The sequence below is a fragment of the Rhinoraja longicauda genome, chromosome 3 (assembly GCF_053455715.1).
Source record: "Rhinoraja longicauda isolate Sanriku21f chromosome 3, sRhiLon1.1, whole genome shotgun sequence".
NCBI lineage: Eukaryota > Metazoa > Chordata > Chondrichthyes > Rajiformes > Arhynchobatidae > Rhinoraja > Rhinoraja longicauda.
Window position 1 is genome coordinate 25,809,709 of NC_135955.1, and position 17,935 is coordinate 25,827,643.

General features: G+C 39.9%; 1 protein-coding gene across 2 annotated transcripts in view; it reads right to left on the bottom strand.

Moving 5' to 3' along the window:
- snx30 (sorting nexin family member 30) overlaps nucleotides 1-17,935 on the bottom strand; it is a 40,498-nt gene that overhangs the window by 7,195 nt on the left and 15,368 nt on the right. For both annotated transcript variants that reach the window (XM_078395010.1, XM_078395011.1), the window contains exons 2-8: nucleotides 15,926-16,114; nucleotides 12,830-12,940; nucleotides 11,560-11,718; nucleotides 10,301-10,496; nucleotides 6,928-7,127; nucleotides 5,197-5,283; nucleotides 261-413 (exon numbers count right to left, since the gene is read on the bottom strand). In XM_078395010.1, the coding sequence (XP_078251136.1) occupies nucleotides 261-413; nucleotides 5,197-5,283; nucleotides 6,928-7,127; nucleotides 10,301-10,496; nucleotides 11,560-11,718; nucleotides 12,830-12,940; nucleotides 15,926-16,114 (1,095 nt within the window). The remainder of the gene's footprint in view (nucleotides 1-260; nucleotides 414-5,196; nucleotides 5,284-6,927; nucleotides 7,128-10,300; nucleotides 10,497-11,559; nucleotides 11,719-12,829; nucleotides 12,941-15,925; nucleotides 16,115-17,935) is intronic.

Sequence of the window (17,935 nt, forward strand, 5' to 3'; positions counted from 1 at the left end):
AAAGTCATCAATTCTGAATCTGTGCTCTAATTCTGAACCTGCATCATTTTAGGATAGTTACTTCCCAAAACAATGTTTGCAAGCACCATTGACAAAACAGGTTTTTACAAGAGACTTCACAGGAGCATAACTTGGTTTGATTTATTATTATTGTCATGTGCACAAAGAGACAATACTACTTGCCAAGCCACATACAGTAGGCAAGGTAGTCAAATGCATGATGAAAGAGATAGTTAGGCCACACATGCACACACTCTTACCTTCTCATAATACTGGATGTTTTTGTCTGCCATTCCCATTAACAGATGCCGGAAATCCTGCCTCTTGTTGCACTGCCACCGATCCCAATCTGCCTTTAGATCAGCATTAAAACATTCCACTCGATCCTGACACTTTTCAACATCTGTTGGTGTCTTTATAATAGAAGAAAGAAATACTCAATTTGTCTTTACATGCATTGTCTTCCAATCCCCCCACCCCACACCAAGGTGATCAGTACGCCTGGCAGTACCAATTAAATAATAGTCATGCGTAGATTGCTGGGCAGAAACTATTTTGCCAATGATTCAGTGGCATTCACAATCACAAACACACTGGAGGTCAGTTAAAACTGTGCCGTGGGGCCATACGACTGCATTTATTTGAGCGAAGGCTTGCATGGCACCTTTCATTTGAACGAGGGTTGCTGGCCAGGTGGAAAAACAGTTGCTTTATCTTATTTAACCTTTATCTTATTTATCTTATTTAATATTAATATTGACAGATCAATCTGTAAATTGATTTTACATTCAAAGGTGTTTCAATTGTTTTGAAATGTCTCTGGAGAGTTTCAGAAATAGTTTGAAAGGCCTTTGATAGCACAAGATATTAAAACAACCTACAATGCAGACTGAAGGCAGGACACCAGCCATCCAAGGACTGGTCAGGAGTCATGGACCACTCAGCTTTGTGGGAAGTTGCAGAGGCCTAGAGCTCAGGCTTGAGGGTAAAAAAAAACCTGGGACAACCCATTAAACACTGCACCTCATCAACGTTGTTTACACTTTTGTGCTGGTGCTGTGTGAGGGAGAAACACCAAGTTTTAAGGGGGAGTAACAAGGGGACAATAATATAATAAAATATAAAATCATTAAACATTATATAGATGCCTTTAGAAATGAAGATTAAAAAGGTTTCATTAATTGCATTTTGCATTAACCTAGGACCTGAATAGACACAATCAATATAATTAACACCAATTAAACAAGCACCACCACCTTAACAAACGTAACAGCTGTTGCATTACTTTAAATAACAGACAGTTTGCAATTGTTAGACAATCATATCATATCATATCATATATATACAGCCGGAAACAGGCCTTTTCGGCCCACCAAGTCCGTGCCGCCCAGCGATCCCCGCACATTAACACTATCCTACACCCACTAGGGACAATTTTTACATTTACCCAGCCAATTAACCTACATACCTGTATGTCTTTGGAGTGTGGGAGCAAACCGAAGATCTCGGAGAAAACCCACGCAGGTCACGGGGAGAACGTACAAACTCCTTACAGTACAGCACCCGTAGTCAAGATCGAACCCGAGTCTCCGGCGCTGCATTCGCTGTAAAGCAGCAGCTCTACCGCTGCGCTACCGTGCCGCATACAAGAATCATTCTTCTTGTTCACATTGCAGGAATGAGCCAATATTTAATATCCATTTAACATACTATCACTTTTCCCACCAACTTCAATTGACTAAAAATACAGTTAGTGCTAACTCAGTGGGTCAGCAGAACCTCCGGAGGACAAGCACAAGCAACATTTCGCCTGGCACCTTACGGAGCTGAGTTATTGGTTCATTTAATACAACTAATAAGAAGGTTCCCGACCCAAAACATCACCTATCCGTGTCCTCCAGAGATGCTGCCTGACCCACTGAGTTACTCCAGCAGTGTTTTTAAAAGTTGATTGTTATGGAATTACTGCCATTTGCATGCAAATCAAAGTCATCACAAATTGAAACTTAAGATTCTAAGAGTCACTGTGTTTTGCTTGAGAATACAGCATCTGCAGTTCCCCATTTATCCAATAAATGTATTGGTTGTACTAAATGAATCAATAAAACACCTAGGATATAATACAACAACATTTATGGTGGGCATCCATGAATTCAGCTGGAATTTCATTGGGAACAGTAAGTAATCCAGCTTAAGAAATGCCCTTTACATAAAAAGTTGCTTTGGAATTTTAATGATACTCCTTCCCAGCATGGCTTGCCTGATGCTATTGATGATTTTCTACTGAATGAGCCACATTTTAATCTTGTTTCCAACCCACATTTGAAAAATTGGCTGCCAAGACTATCCCAGCATATTGGGACATTGTGAAGCCCAAGGCAGAGCAGAACACCAGAAGTATCAATGCGGTGGTTGAACACTTGCGTCCCTGATGGAGACAATACACTGCATGGCTCTACTTTAAACAAGCACAGGCTTCGGAAAATCTACCTCTCTACCCAAAAACTTGGGTGTCTCAGCTGGAGCTTTCCCTCCCCTCGCCAATGTGGGCATAAAAAAAAATCATTGCAGCATCTTCCAGATCACAAGAAATGAATCTTTTGTAAAGGCTTTCATTTCACTACCATCACTGTGAGACTACATTGGTTGATGCCTTTCAGCAATTTAGAACCCCAGTGACAGTTTTTATTAGTAGAATTTCTTGGCTTCATTTTAAACTTTTAACTGCTGCTTCCTATTAATAAGGATTTCCTCACAACACCATCGGTGTCAAGAAACATTAAATCCAAGCATAAACAGTCAAAAAGAATGGCCAGCAAAATACTATAACACAATAAGTTAAAGGCTGTTATACCCGTCGGTGGAAATTTCAGCTCATTCAATACAGCAATTATTTCTACTTCGTCAACTGACGATTGAGTCTGCTTTTTAGGGAATAGAATTTCAAAGCATTTTCCACAGCTTGTTGCATTTTCCAATTTTGTGTTTTTCCATTATTGGCCATGTCACCAGCTGTCCGGTTTCCAAGATATGGACTTTCTTCTAAGTTTCTGCCTCCTCTCCTCAAACAGCACATCTTGGGATGCTGTAGGAGGTCAGAACACCTGGGGCAATGGGGCTGAAAGAGGGGAGAAACAGGACTCCTGTCACCATACTCAAAAACTACAAGCTTCACACAACACAGGTGGTCAGGATTGAACCCGGAACACTGAAGCTGTGGGGCAACTAACTGATGCACCACTAAGCTAAAAGTATTCTAGCTGAGCAACTTTCCTTCTTGAACAAAAGTCCAAGAATTCAACAGATGGGATTACAAAATGGGCTTAATGTATGGACGTTTGAGAGTGCAATTCTTCCAGACTGGCAATTGAAATGTTTTATTCATTGAATAACATTTTACTGAATAATTTACTCATTTAACAGGGCGAGATGAGCACATAAAATGAGCAATAATTCCTTCCCCACTCCCAAATAAGGTTTTATTCAAACTTCTTTTTGCACTTGTTTCATATTTCCTTGGTTTGGCAGGAGGTTCGGGTGATTATACAAGCTCCAGATCCAGTTACAGTCAGTTCCACAATACCACTGTTCAAGGAAAACACAGCAACTTATTAATAGCAAACATTCTCTGAAAATCAGCTATCTCCATCACAGCGGACAGACTACCAAGTGACATCGACTACAAACTTATCGACTCCGTTATCTTGACCACACATCCTCCCACCCTGCCTCTTGCAAAGATGCTATCCACTACACTCAATTCCTCTGTCTCCACCACGTCTGCTCTCAAGATGTGGCATCAGATCAGGGGATAGATGGATCAGTCACCTGCTTCTCTTCTGTGTCCCAGAGTTCTGCTCTCGATCCCTTTCCCTTCAGATGCAACAAGGAGTTCCCTTGGTCCTCACCGTTCACCCCACCAACCTCCACATTCAACACATCATCCCCTGACATTTCCATCACCTCTAACCTCATCTACTCCATCCCAATGTGGGGAGCATGGATTCGGCGACCGTTTCACTGAACACTAGCTCTCAGGTCGCCAAAGCCTACTGGATCTCCCAATTGTTAACCATTCCCCTTCCCAAACTGACCTTTCTGTCCTGGTCCTCCTACATTGCAAAACTGAAGGAACAGCACCTCATATTTCCCTTGGGCAGCTTACAACCCAATGGTATTAACAGTGAATTCCCCAAGTTTAGACAACTTCTACAAACATCACCTTTTCCCCCACCCAACACTTTCCTGTCCCACTTAATTTACCCCTTCCCCTGACCATGACAGACCTTGCACCTGTTCTCTTCACTCCCTCCCCCGCCCAACTAAAAGTCGGTGAGTTAGCTTCACGGTTCACAACTATGTATTCCTCTTGGGCTCACACCTGCTTCTATCCAACTATTTGCCTATCAGGGAACCCCCTCTCCCGATGACATCTGTTGCTGGCTTGCTGTCCTGCCTCTTTGCATCCAGTTTTTTTTCCGTTTGCTCTCCCTACTACAATCAATGAGTCTGAAGTAGGATACCAACCAGAATTGTCAATTATCCATTTTCTCCAGAGATGCTGCCTGACCTGCTGAGTTATTCCAGCATTGTGTCTATTTCTGAAATTCAGCATTTTCCTTTCCATGGGCTGGATTGAAAACCTAATCTGCAGCATAATAATTGAGTTAGACACTGAAACCTAGATGATATTCCACACATTGCATCTGGGAATCAAAAAATATATATTTAAAAATCAACTTTGAAACCGGGGGAAAATTTCACTCAAACTATTAAATTTTCAACCTTGGGGGTTGAAATGGATCAGATGGCGATTCCTTCAGAAGTATTATCAATCAAAGACACTACCTTCATTTTGACAAATGTGCAAGAGAAACTGCCATTGTATAGGGTTATATGAACCTTCCTAAATTCTGAGGAACCCTGGACACACAAATCCAAATTCTTGCCACGTCTTATGCCAATATACATCAACTTCTAAAGGATATTTGACCAAATTAACCCTAAACCCCAAATTCATGTCCAGCAGCAGTAAGATATCTTGCTCTTGTAATTTCTGCTCATGGGGAAACTGTTTTTCATTTGTAAACTAGGTATTAAAACTAAGAACATTAGAATGTATAAATTGAACTAAATATCTACTGCAAATGGCTGAAAGAACCATTTGCATTGTAAATTCATTTAAGTGACACTCACGCCTTGCTTTTCTTCTTTCTTGTAAGCAGCACCTTCCAGTTTGGCCTCGTACTCTGCTTGTACTTGATCCCTTTTTCTTAGCACATTCTGAATAAAAATGAACAAGACTTGAACACAATGTTATCCGTAATTCAAATGTCAACTGCACTAATCTTCCAAACTTGCATTACCAGAGAGAAACCAACGATTGGTTCGGTTGCTTTCCGTTTTAAAGCAATCCTGGCATACGCAAATAAAGCATGTTTAAGTCTCTGGATCAGCAATGTGAAAAACATTATCCAACAAACTGCACTTCAATTCCTAAATGGGCCTCAAGGGGAAAAATAAACAGCTGCCAAGGCAAACACTGAAAACGTGGATTCAAAAGACAATGACAACCATATGAGAAAGCATTTTTCTAGTGAAATACATATCATGTCGTACAGTATGTACATTTTTCCACAGCAAACATTTAGGCTTTTTGCATTTCTCTGCTGTAAGACAGCAGCATTCGACTTGCTCCACGTCTATAATATTATGTCTGATTTTAAGACTCATCACCTAAATATAGTAAAACTTCCTAATATGGTGTCTGATTGCTTCAGCATCTGGCATACCAGGTTCAGTTCCACACACTCCATTTAAACTCACTGGGTTCTGTTTTCCACCCCCCTTTACATGCATTGGAATCTTTGGAAGATGCAATACATCGCGTAAATTTAGAAAAAGTGAATTAAAAAAATTCTGTTGAGGCATTAATAAGAGCAACTTCCAATGATCTAGAAAATCAGATACGCCAACATCAAAATACAAAGAGTAGGATTATTGGAGTTTTACTGTACTTTGCTATTGCAGATGGGCAGCTCTTATTCATTAAATAGGTTCCTGGGATGGGGGCTTTGATGTACAAGGAGAACATGAGTAGATTAGTCCTCCATTCTCTAAAGTTAAGGATAATGAAAAATGTCCTCACAAAATATACATGACTCCTTAAGGGCTCGGCAGGTTAGATACCAACTAAACGCTTTTCCCAGCCAAATAGTGTAGACCATGGTGGTCACATCCTCAACAACAAAAAAAAGTCATTTGAGAGATTCAGACAATTAGGAGATCATTTATTCTCTGACTCGAAAATATTTGGAATTCTTCTGAACTGTGAAGGCTTAGTCATTTAGATATTCAAATATTAGAAATAAATTAATGGTTATAGGGTGAATTGGGATGAAAATGGTGCTGAGAAAGATTGCAATCAATTGTATATCAGCTTCAAGGCACCAAACAGCCTGCTCTCACTGTTTCACATCTTGATAAACTCTTAGCCAACACATTGTTAAGGGTCCCAAATCAAAACATCACCAACCCATGTTCTCCAGGGCTGCTGCCTGACCTGTTGAATTATTCCAGCACTTTGCTCTTAAAAGTTGATAGTTGTTGAATTACTGCCATTTGCATGCAAATCACAAAGTCACCACAAATTGAAACTTAAGATTCCAAGAATCTTTTCAAATGTCTAAAACTTGATATTCTAAAAATTAAGAATTTAAAAGAGAATACCAAGTGAAATAATTGTACTTGGAAAAAGATTTGGGTTTGGCCATCGACTTACCAAAGGAACTTCCACAAACACTATACACTCCATTTGAGAAAGAACTCTACCATCGAACAAAGTTTATGCACATTGGGAACATGAAGAAAACAAAAGGTTTGTTAGTGGGATGGATTTATAATTAGTAATAAGAAGGAATCTCTTACTTTCATTGATTCTATGTAGAGGACATATTCTCGAAGCACAGGAAGAATGTCTTCAGACATGCCCTCTGACAATTCTTCCAGGGCTACACAGCAGCTACCAATGCAATTCGATGCACCATCGAGGGGCTTATTTAGTTGTTCTTCTACTGCCGACCAGGAGAAGTAAATGGGTCCGTATTCTCGAAGTTCCACCAAATATTCTGAAGTAATACAAAGAAAAAATGAAATTTAAAAATGTTGCTTTAGAAATTACAAGCACATTGAAAATATTAACATACTCAAATAGGAAGCATGGTAAGGCCTGAAGGGTCTCGACCCAAAAGGTAGAGTCCGAAGAAGGGTCTCGACCCGAAACGTCACCCATTCCTTCTCTCCCAAGATTCTGCCTGACCCGCTGAGTTACTGCAGCATTTTGTGTCTACCTTAGAAGCATGGTAAATTTACCCTTTTTTTCTTCCTCAAACTCGCCATGGATGTGCAGTCCTGCCACACCTCAATTTTTCCTCTCCTTGGGCAACATTCTTCCTATCTGCACAATGACTCAAAAGTCTCCATGATCAATCTGGCTCATTTCAAATGTAACGTTTAACTCCATTTATCCAAACCGAAAAAAGGGCATAATTATGGATCCATTCTCTATAATTAGTTGAGTATGCTTGGCTCCAATCCGGCTGAGGTTTCCACTGTAATCTCTGCTTCAAAGAGATACTTTGGTGCTGCTTTCTCACTTCCCAATAAGGATGGGACAGATTTGCTGCCATCTCAAGGCAGGTGACCATTTGCAACCACACTAGTCTAGTTTATTTTATTGGCCGAGGTACAGCAAAAAGCTTTTTGTTGCATGCTAGCCAGTCAGCAGAAAGACTATACATGATTACAATCGAGCCAGATACAGGATAAAGGGAACATTTAGAGCAGGATAAAGTCCAGTAAAGTCAGATTAAAGATAGTCTGATGTCTGCAATGTGGTACATGGTAGTTCAGAACCACTCTAGTACTTGATAGGATTGTTCAATTGCCTGATAACATCTGGGCAGAAGCTGACCATGAATCTGGAGGCATGCGTTTTCACACTTCTGTACCTCTTGCCTGATGGAGCGTCTGGGGTGAGATTTGTCCTTAATTATGCTGGTGGCGATGCCAAGACACAGTGAAGAGTAGATGGAGTCAATGAACAGGAGGTTGGTTTGTGTGATGGCCTGGGCTACGTCCACAATTATCTGCAATTTCTTGTGGTCTTGGATGGAGCTGTTCCCAAACGATGTTGTGATGCATCCCACTAAAATGCTTCCTACAGCACATATATTGTTGGGGATATACTGAACTACAGCTCTGTTGGACAGCATTAGAGGTCCAGTCCAGCAACGTAGAAGTCACGGGAATTTTCTGTCTATAGACTTAATTGTAGCCAATGAGATTTTGCCAAAATTATTTTAATTTGCCATTCATGGCACATTTTTCAACTCTCATCTTTATCCAGGGTTGCATAGTAAAAAGGCACAAGGAGATGTCAATAAAATTAGAACCCCTTAAATTCCTGGTAACAAAACAGCTTCTCCTAACCTATTTAAATTTAATTTGAGTCTCCTAGCTTGCACTTGAGAAACTACTTTCTGCCTATCTTTGTTCCACACTTGCATTATTAGAACAGATTAATATGCCACTTTTCCTTTTAAGGGACATTGTATGCAAGATATATATTGTTTTCTGTACGAACATGGTTGTAGAACAAAATGGTGTTAAATTTCGGATAGAGGACAAAGTGGATTATGAATTATTTAATTTGAAACGTGGGAGAAGGAAAAAAGTGGATCTACAAAATGAAACAAAATGGGCAGCTTGTACCATCTCTCACCGAATTTGATTATGCACAGTTGAATGTCGAAAGCTCAAAGTTGCTTTCAATGGTTTAACCTATCTTCATAGGGTGTGCTGTTTTCCTAATCATCTCCACTGGAATCCAGAGAAGACACAGAATTAATGAAAATCTCAAGAATTTGAAACAGACCAAGATCAGAAACGTCACCCATTCCTTCTCTCCAGAGATGCTGCCAGTCCCACTGAGTTACTCCAGCATTGTATCTATCCAGAAAGTCTTATGCTTTGCTCCCAACACGCATGGAAGCTTTTAACTAATTACTAAACTGGAATTATAATTCAAATGAACTCTGATGATAATGTAGATTGCAATCTCCTTTCATCAATACTTGAAAATATGGAATTTTTCACCTCTTAAAACTTGTACATTTACCTGTATTCAATTGTTAATTTTTAGTTAATTATTTTTCCTTCCTCTCCCCCTTGAATTCTGCCAAGAATTCTTCAGTTATTGAATATCTGCCAGCCTGACATCACAACTGCTGGACACCCGAAACTAACCTATGCCAGAAAAGGGGAGATTGATGCTTTGGGTAGTTAATGTTCATGGAAAACTCAATGTTAGTGGTAGGTCACCCACTTTGCTACCGACTACAGAAACACTGGAATTAAACTAAACTCTCAGTACAAAAGTGAACCTTAATGTTTGCAAGAGGCTCCTAAACGTTTATATTACACAGTAGAGGGGGTGTCTTTTATTTCCCACATCACCACTGCCCACCCCCTACCACCATGGTGTTATGAATTCTCCACTTCATATTTATAACTGAACTCAAAACACTGCCGAGTTCAATACCAGAAGGCCTACCCTAGATTGAATTTTGTTGCTGCAAAGAAAGAATGAATTCAACCACCATATCCTTACAAATCCGAATTGAAAGAGTTAAAGGCATCAAGAGTCACAGCAAGATTGCTGGCATTCTAAAGTCAACATGATTGCCAATAGTCATCATACCATTATCACTAATTCAAAACAGCAAATGCTCTTTGATTATCATCAACTTGAAATGGGGAGTATTGGAAACTCAGTAAGATTTACCAGTGAAATATTCCAGTTAAAAAGGAAAAGCTGGATAGATTGGACATGTTTTTCCTGATGAGGCAGCAGCTAAGGGATTATGTGATAGAGGCGTAAAGGGTTGTCTAGAATAGATTGGGTAAATAGTGCAAATCTTTTTCCATGTTGAAGGTGATAAAGAGACCGCATGCTTAAAAGAGACAGAAGGGAAAATTTTCCAGTATGGTTGGAGTATGAAACAAGCAGCCTGAAGACGTGGAGGCAGCAGATACTCACATGACATTTAAGCAGCAACTCATCAATTACTATGGTATAGAAAACTACCGATCTAATGTGGTGGATGGGATTACTATAAACATGTTTAGCAGGCAACATGGACATGGTGGGCCAAATTATTAATTTTTCATTTTAACAACAAAATTGGCCAAAATGAAATCAGTGCACCCCATTTTTAAAAGTCAGCATAGTATATCTTACCAGTTTGTTCTTTAACTATCCTCTGTGCAATTCGATCAATTGTCCCCAACTTCTGAGAAAACATATCCAAATAATCCCCCATAGCAGCAAACTCTACAGGCCGGCTTCTTAGTTTGTAGCTTCCAGTAACATATTTCACAGACTCGCCCATCTTTGCAATAAAAGCTAGGCCTTGCTTTTTATAAGGATTTAGATCCTACAAGAAAAACCCAAAATGCACAAGTCAGTTGAAAATGAACAGTTTTTAAATAATCCTCAAGAATAAAAAGGAGAAAAGTTCTCAAAGACAAGAGTAACAATATGCCCAAAATAGCACTGGAAGCAAATTCAACTGTAATTTTGAAAAAAATGATTTCAATATTTTAAAGGGGACTATTTTCCAGACTACAAGAAAGGCCAGGGAACTAATCTGATATTGGAACTATCTTTGATAATGGATTAAGTACTTCATTCTGTGCTGCTAAACTAGATATGATCTTGTTACTCATTGAGTGATCGTTGTTTCTTCCAAGCAATCAGTTCAAAAAACTCCCAAAAATGTCTGATGTCAACTACAAAGAAAAAGGCCCAAAAACCCACAAAGCATGCAAACCATTCCCATGTTTGGATTTTCAGTCCTGCTATTTTGCCTTCAAGTATAATATTACAGATTATAGACCAATGATCATTAGCTTTGGTCTGACCCTGCACTAGAATTGCCTCAAAAAATTGCAAGGTTCTTCATCAGTTACCTCCTCCAGTGGACCAAAAGCTCTCCACAAATTACCAGTGAGCAACTTTATGTAGACAGAACCGAAGAGAGATCCCCTTCGGTTCTGTCTACTTAAAGTTGCTCATTCACCTGCGACTTCATGGGTTTCCCCTGGGTGCTTGAAGACGGCAGCTTAATAATTGGCCACTACATCTTACCTACCATATAAAAGTGGTAGAGCCTGGGGAAGGTGATGGTAATGTGTGAAAAATAAAATGGAATGTGTAAGTGTGTGTTCTTTGCTTGGCATGGATTGAGTGATGTGAAGAATTCAATTCTATGCTGTTTGACTATGATCAGATGCAGTGTTCACATGTGCTTGAGAGATGCTGCATTTTATTGCTGATTTTACTTTAGAGAATATTTTAGTTTGCAAAAAGAAAATAATTCCTATTTCCTTCGCAAATATTTTGCTCTCAGTGTGCTCTTAGATGTGCCACAAAATGAATAAATCTCTCTCCCTGCACAACCCACCAAGCTACTCAAAGATGAGAATTAAACCAGGTACCTTTGCTGTAAGAAAGGCATTGAAGTGATCATTAAAGGAAAGAACAGGATGATCTGAGATTCTTTTCAGAAACTTGTCCAATGCCTTCCTTCTAGTCTCCACAAAGTCTTCTGAAAAGCGATCCACAACACCCTTCACTACAAATTTTTCTGGCAGAGGCTGCATAAAAAGAAATCCAAAATTACTGCATTACATTGGCAATTTTATAAATCTCACTTTTGTAAAAATTTAAATACTGAACATTTTAATGTTGATGTTATTAAAGTGGAGATATGGGTGGAAGACACAACCTTGGTGAACTAATATGTTTAAGAAAATAAATACCAATTGAGCACACCACTATGTAGTCAAAGCCAAGAAAGACTTATCAACTTTTGCAGGGTTAATTGGACAAATTAATAAATAGACCACTTTGATAAGAACAATTAATTTGAAAAGCTCCAATATATAGCAGCACTACATACTGTTGTGTTGCTATATACAACACAATATATGAGATGCAACTTTGGTTTCCCAGACAGTAATTTCCAAACTCAGTAAATGCCAAGGGGTCAAAATAATAAGGAAAATAGGTTGGCGCTGGAAAAAAAGATTTTTATGTCTATTGAGCTGGCTATTAGATTTAGACATGCATGTGCAGTATTACGGAAGGATATATGCATTACCATGAAACGGAAAGGAAAAAAGTTGTAAATGCAGTGCAAATTCTTTAACTTACGAGGAGTGGAAAGGAAAATAAATATAGTTTAAGAAGGGTCTCGACCCGAAACGTCACCCATTCCTTCTCTCCCGAGATGCTGCCTGACCTGCTGAGTTACTCCAGCATTTTGTGAATAAATACCTTCGATTTGTACCAGCATCTGCAGTTATTTTCTTATAAAATAAATATAGTTGTTCATAATGGATTTTCTTCAGCATCAACCGGGTAAATTAATTTTCTAGCTGCTGCTAGGTTTGTGCATCAGTAATAAAAGCCCACAGTAAATTTCAGGCTATTTAAAATCTGTTACATGAGATTACTGATCAGATAGAGTTTCAAGGTGATAAGGAAACAAACTATCAATTGCAGAAACTGTAATAATAAAGGGTACTTTAAAAACAGACAATAAATATAGCTGATACACATTTGACCACATTCCATATTTAGCAGCAGTTCAAGGAATACACACTATTTTTTTCAAATCTAATAAAAACTGGCCAAAACATGCAGGCCATGAATGAATTTAAAAATAGTACATGCACTCGGAGACCAGATTTACCCAGTACTTACTGGTATAATATACGTCGGCTGTGATTCTTCCAGTTTAATCCGCAACCAATCAAAATCCTGGTATCTGCGTCGTACTATGTACTCTGGTAAATCAAATTCATTTCTGGTGGTCTAAAAATAATTGAAACTATTCATAAACAGTGTGAATTTTGAATATTAAAGACATTTTAATCTGATTTATCCAAATTTAGTTTAGTATTAATTTGCACTACCACCAACAACCAAGTGAGGTGGGGGACATGTGTTAATGGCCTATGCTCCCTAGAGGAGCAAAGGGCTTAAGAAGAAGAAGATTAACTTGCACTATTTCAATTGAGAAGTTTAAAAAAACTCAAAGGTCAAAACATTTTATATTTATTTAAAAATAGCATGGACAATTACTGGGAAAGAAAAGGTGCAGCATTAAAATTTGTAGAGGGGAAGAAAAGAATTTGAAAAGTTAGTGATCAACTCGATTCAAAGTGCAGCCTTTGGAAGGTACTTCAAACTTACGGGTTCAACAGCCAGGGTTTCAGAACAATATTATTTCCCATATCATTATTCAAAACCACAGTATAAAATTTCTTCGAGTTACTCCATCATTCTGTGTTTATCTTCAGTATCAAATTCAACATAGTCAAGGATTTTTTTTTTTTTTAAATGGCACAAATATTCCACTGTTTTTTCGAAGCCAAGTGTTTCATTCTCCAACTTAAGCCCATCAACATAACATGGAGGCCATTATATATATGCAGCCCACATGGTATTCCATGCCACATGCATCATTGTAGAGTAAACTAAACTGGAGTTAACATTTCAATGCAAAAGATTCAAGATTCAAGATAGCTTTATTTGTCATCCAATATTGGACGAAATTCAGTCAACCACAGTCCAACAATAAAAGCATTAAATAGGCATTAAAATTACACAACCCCAAAAACCCCCAAAACACAGTCCAACAATAAAAGCATTAAATAGGCATTAAAATTACACAACCCCAAAAACACACAAAAAAAGAAACATCCATCAAAGAAACATCCATCACAGTGAGGCTCCTCCAGTCCTCTCCTCACTGTGATGGAAGGCCACAATGTCTTTCCCTTCTCCTGCCGTCTTCTCCCGCGGTTGTTGTGGTTGCAGGCCCCGCCGGACGGTCCGCAGCGGCCGGAGCCTAAGGCGAGTCCCAGCCGCTCCCGCAGCCTCCGAAGACGGCTGGCTCCGCCGATGATAAGTCCGATCCGGGGCGGGCGAACACGCTGCTGCTGCCGCTGTTGCTGCACGTCGGGGCGGTCGTGGCTCCCGACATTGAAGCCCCCGCCCAGCAGAGAAATATCCCGCGGCATATCTTAGGCCGCGCCGGACGGTGAAATGTCCGCGACCCAAGCCAAGCGGGGCGGGCGAACCCGCTGCCGCTGCCGGAGCTCCCGATGTCGGCATCCACGCGGCCCGAGCCTAAGGCGAGTCGCAGCCGCTCCCGCAGCCTCCGAGGACGGCCGGCTCCGGTGATGGTAAGTCCGATCCGCGGGCTCTGCGAACCAGAGCCCTGGAGGCAGCCAGCTCCAGGAGTTGGGCCGATGGTAGGCCGCAGCAGGAACGGAGACACGGCCCAGAAAACAAAGGTCGGGACTCCGTTCGGAAGGGACACCTATTTACAATTTTACAGTTTCCCCCCTCCCCCCCACATACACACATAGTACACAAACACAAAAACACCACATCACAACTACAATTAAGACAAAAAAACAACAAAAACACAAAGACAAATGGACCGCAGGTAAGCCGCAGCTGCTATGGCAGCGCCGCCATTTTGGATTCATATAGGGTCAGATTATTCAACCAGGAGACTGAAGTGTACCAGGTTCATACATGGAAAACAGTAGCTCAATGGACTGCAATATCAGTAGTGGCAGCAAATAAGACATCATTGGAAGGAAAATTAATCATGGACAAGCAACCCTCCTGTACATTAACAAACTCTTAGTCAATGTAGGAAATTTCTAACACAAAAACATTTTAAATGCCCCCAAAGAACAGGACTGATAAGAGTATTTTCTCTTTAACTTCCTAATTATTCATAATTCTTCAACTAACCAATAGATTACTTTATTTTGTGCCATCCTGCTTTCTGCTCCAAAGCAGATTACATTGTGCTTCACAGCACTTCTAAGCAAGTGCGCTCATCAAAACCCGACATCATAAACCCAAAAGCACTTCTCGATCGCTATCTGTATCAAGGCTGTAAATTCTCAGTAACGTGGGGTTCCTTATCCGCTGAAAACAAAACATTCACGAGTGTCATAGACACAAGAACAATTTGATGTCTTATTTGCTGCAGCTTTACAACCACATTTGATGCAATAAATGATCAGTTATTGCAAATAAACCATATCATGATAGTGCAAAACTATAGTAGTGCAAAGTTCGTGGTGGCTCCGTGCAGAGGTGGGATTGCTATTAGAGTTGATTCAAGAGTCAAACAGATGTGGGAAAAAGCTGTTCTTGAATGTGGAAGTAACAAGTTGGAGTAGGTCCAGAAGGTAGGAATTGATGAGCATCATAACCAACCTCTAAGCACTTCTTCACAATGGATGAGAGTATTACTAGTCAGTAGTAGTTGAGGTACATCACCTTGCTCTTCTGGAGGTTGTACCTGGACTTCTTGTACAACTCTGGTTCATACAAGTCCAGTTCTCACAATACAAAACATCCAGTGTATGCTTAACTCAATTTATGTATAGTTTAGTTAATCCAAAATGCAGATCATTCAATCTTAACAGACGTCCATATTTAGGAGTGCATTTAAGTCCACACTGCATTTCCTTGATAGCTCCTAGGTGGGTCTCACATCACACATCAAATTGTACAAGGCTGGTAAAGTTCCTCACCCAAAGGACAAGTGAACCAGTCAACCTTTATGACAAACTGGCTATTTTGTAATTAATACTAATGACTACATTCTCCCTCCCCCACCCTCTCCATTCTACATCTGCCCTGGTGAGATTTGACCACTGGTTCCCTGATTTTTGGTCTAGTTCTCCACTGGAACATAACCATTGCATCCAACCAAGAATTGTACCAAAGATAGCAGGAATTTCTGAATGGTTCAATTTCTCATACCTTTGTGCCAACTCTGTACGTGATGTATGTCTCCATTGCAGACACGTGTTTCTTTGGGTCATCAACTGTAACAAATAGATCTCTAGTTTCACCATCCAGATCATCATCAAGTTGTAGTCTATTGAGGAGCGATGAGGAAGAGGCAGGGCTTGATGTCTCCACTGGAGTCCCATTGGGCAACATTGGATCCTGAACGACAAGTAAACAGGTCAATCAGCATGAAGAATTGGTTTGGCGTTAACGGAAGTGACAAAGATAACCAGAACTTCCACAAGTTATACATCCAATCAATATTCCAACAGTACACTTCAAAATGAAATGCAACTTCATTCCTGCTTAACCACAGCAAGGGTCACTCTTCACAGCAGGACACGTTACCAAGAAACAGAACCACTCACCACACAATAACATGCAAGTACACAGGAGAAAAAAAAAAGTATTTTTGAGAAGCCGAACTAGTTCAGACACAACTGCAAATCCAATATGCCATTTGTATACCCAAGTGGAACAAATTACAGGCTCCAAAAAAACGTATGATCACAAATTCTCAAGCCAAAATGTCACCCATTCCTTCTTATCCAGAGATGCTGCCTGACCCACTGAGTTGCTCCAGCATTTAGTGTCTATCTTGTATTTTTCATCTATATTATAGCGATGAATTAACCATTACAAATCAAAGCAAGTGTTCATGGTCAACTACTTCTCTCCACTATCCCTTATTATTCCTTTTCGAAGCTTATAAATCCATCTATGTAACAATATAGTAGTGTCCATCGGTACCATGTAGGCTAAACTGGTGTGTATCCCACATGAGTGTTCTGTATCTTGGGCACTTGAGAACCAGTGCCTGTCCAACAGAACTTTGTTTCACAGAACACAGCTAGCATTTTCCTGATATCGTATCGATCCATAATCTTCTAATCTACGAGCAACATCCACAAAAGTAAAAACTTGACAAATTAAACTTAACCAATAATCAATTCAATGTAACCCAATATTTACTTCAGATATTTCATTCTGCATATTTACATCCCCTACTTTAGGCTTTTTCACTACACCAGAGACTGAAGAAGGGTCTTGACCCAAAATGTCACCCTTCCTTCCATCTGGAGATGCTGCCTGTCCCGCTGAGTTACTCCAGCATTTTGTGTCCATCACCAGAGACACACACTTGCACATCAATTGGTTCACATACCCACTAATTCTGAATTCCTAAATAGCACTTTATCTTATTGTGACCCAAAACTGTCTAAAAATCATGATTCAGTCACACACTTGGTCTAGATACAATTACCAGCTTGGAGATGAAGTACCGCAGGCAGTTTTCTACAGAGATCTACGCAGAAAATTTTAAAATCTGAAACAATTCAAACCCCACAACTGGATGGCACAGTGGCGCAGAGGTAGATTTGCTGCCATAGGATACCCGAGACCCGGATTCGATCCCGACTATGGGTGCTGTCTGTAAGGAGTATGTTTGCTCTCCCCTTGACCTGCGCGGGTTTTTTCTCGGATCTCCGGTTTCTTCCCACACCCCAAAGACGTACAGGTTTGTAGGTTAATTGACTTCGGTAAAATTGTAAATTGTCCCAAGTGCGTGTAGGATAGTGTTAGTGTGTGAAGGGTCTTTTCATGCTGTATCTCTAAATCTCTAAACTAAACAGCAAATCCAGGATGCTAATATGCTTTGCAAATTCTTCACTAAGAATACCCAAGCTGTTGGTCCAATGTGACAAAAGCAAGAGAAATCAGGAAAGCCAAACTCACAAGTTCCCCATGCAGCTTGATATAATGAGACTGCACCAAAGTAATGAGGCGGTCCAATATGATTTTATGGAATATGGCCAAATACCCATTTCATTAGTGTTTATATGCAACCAACTGCAGATCCAAAATACACAAGTAATATTCCTGGAAATAAGGCAACTCGAGCAGTTACAAGTAACTTCAAAGGAACATTTTTCTCTAGTATTCTGCTGCCGTACCCTTCACAACCCACAACTTTATAGA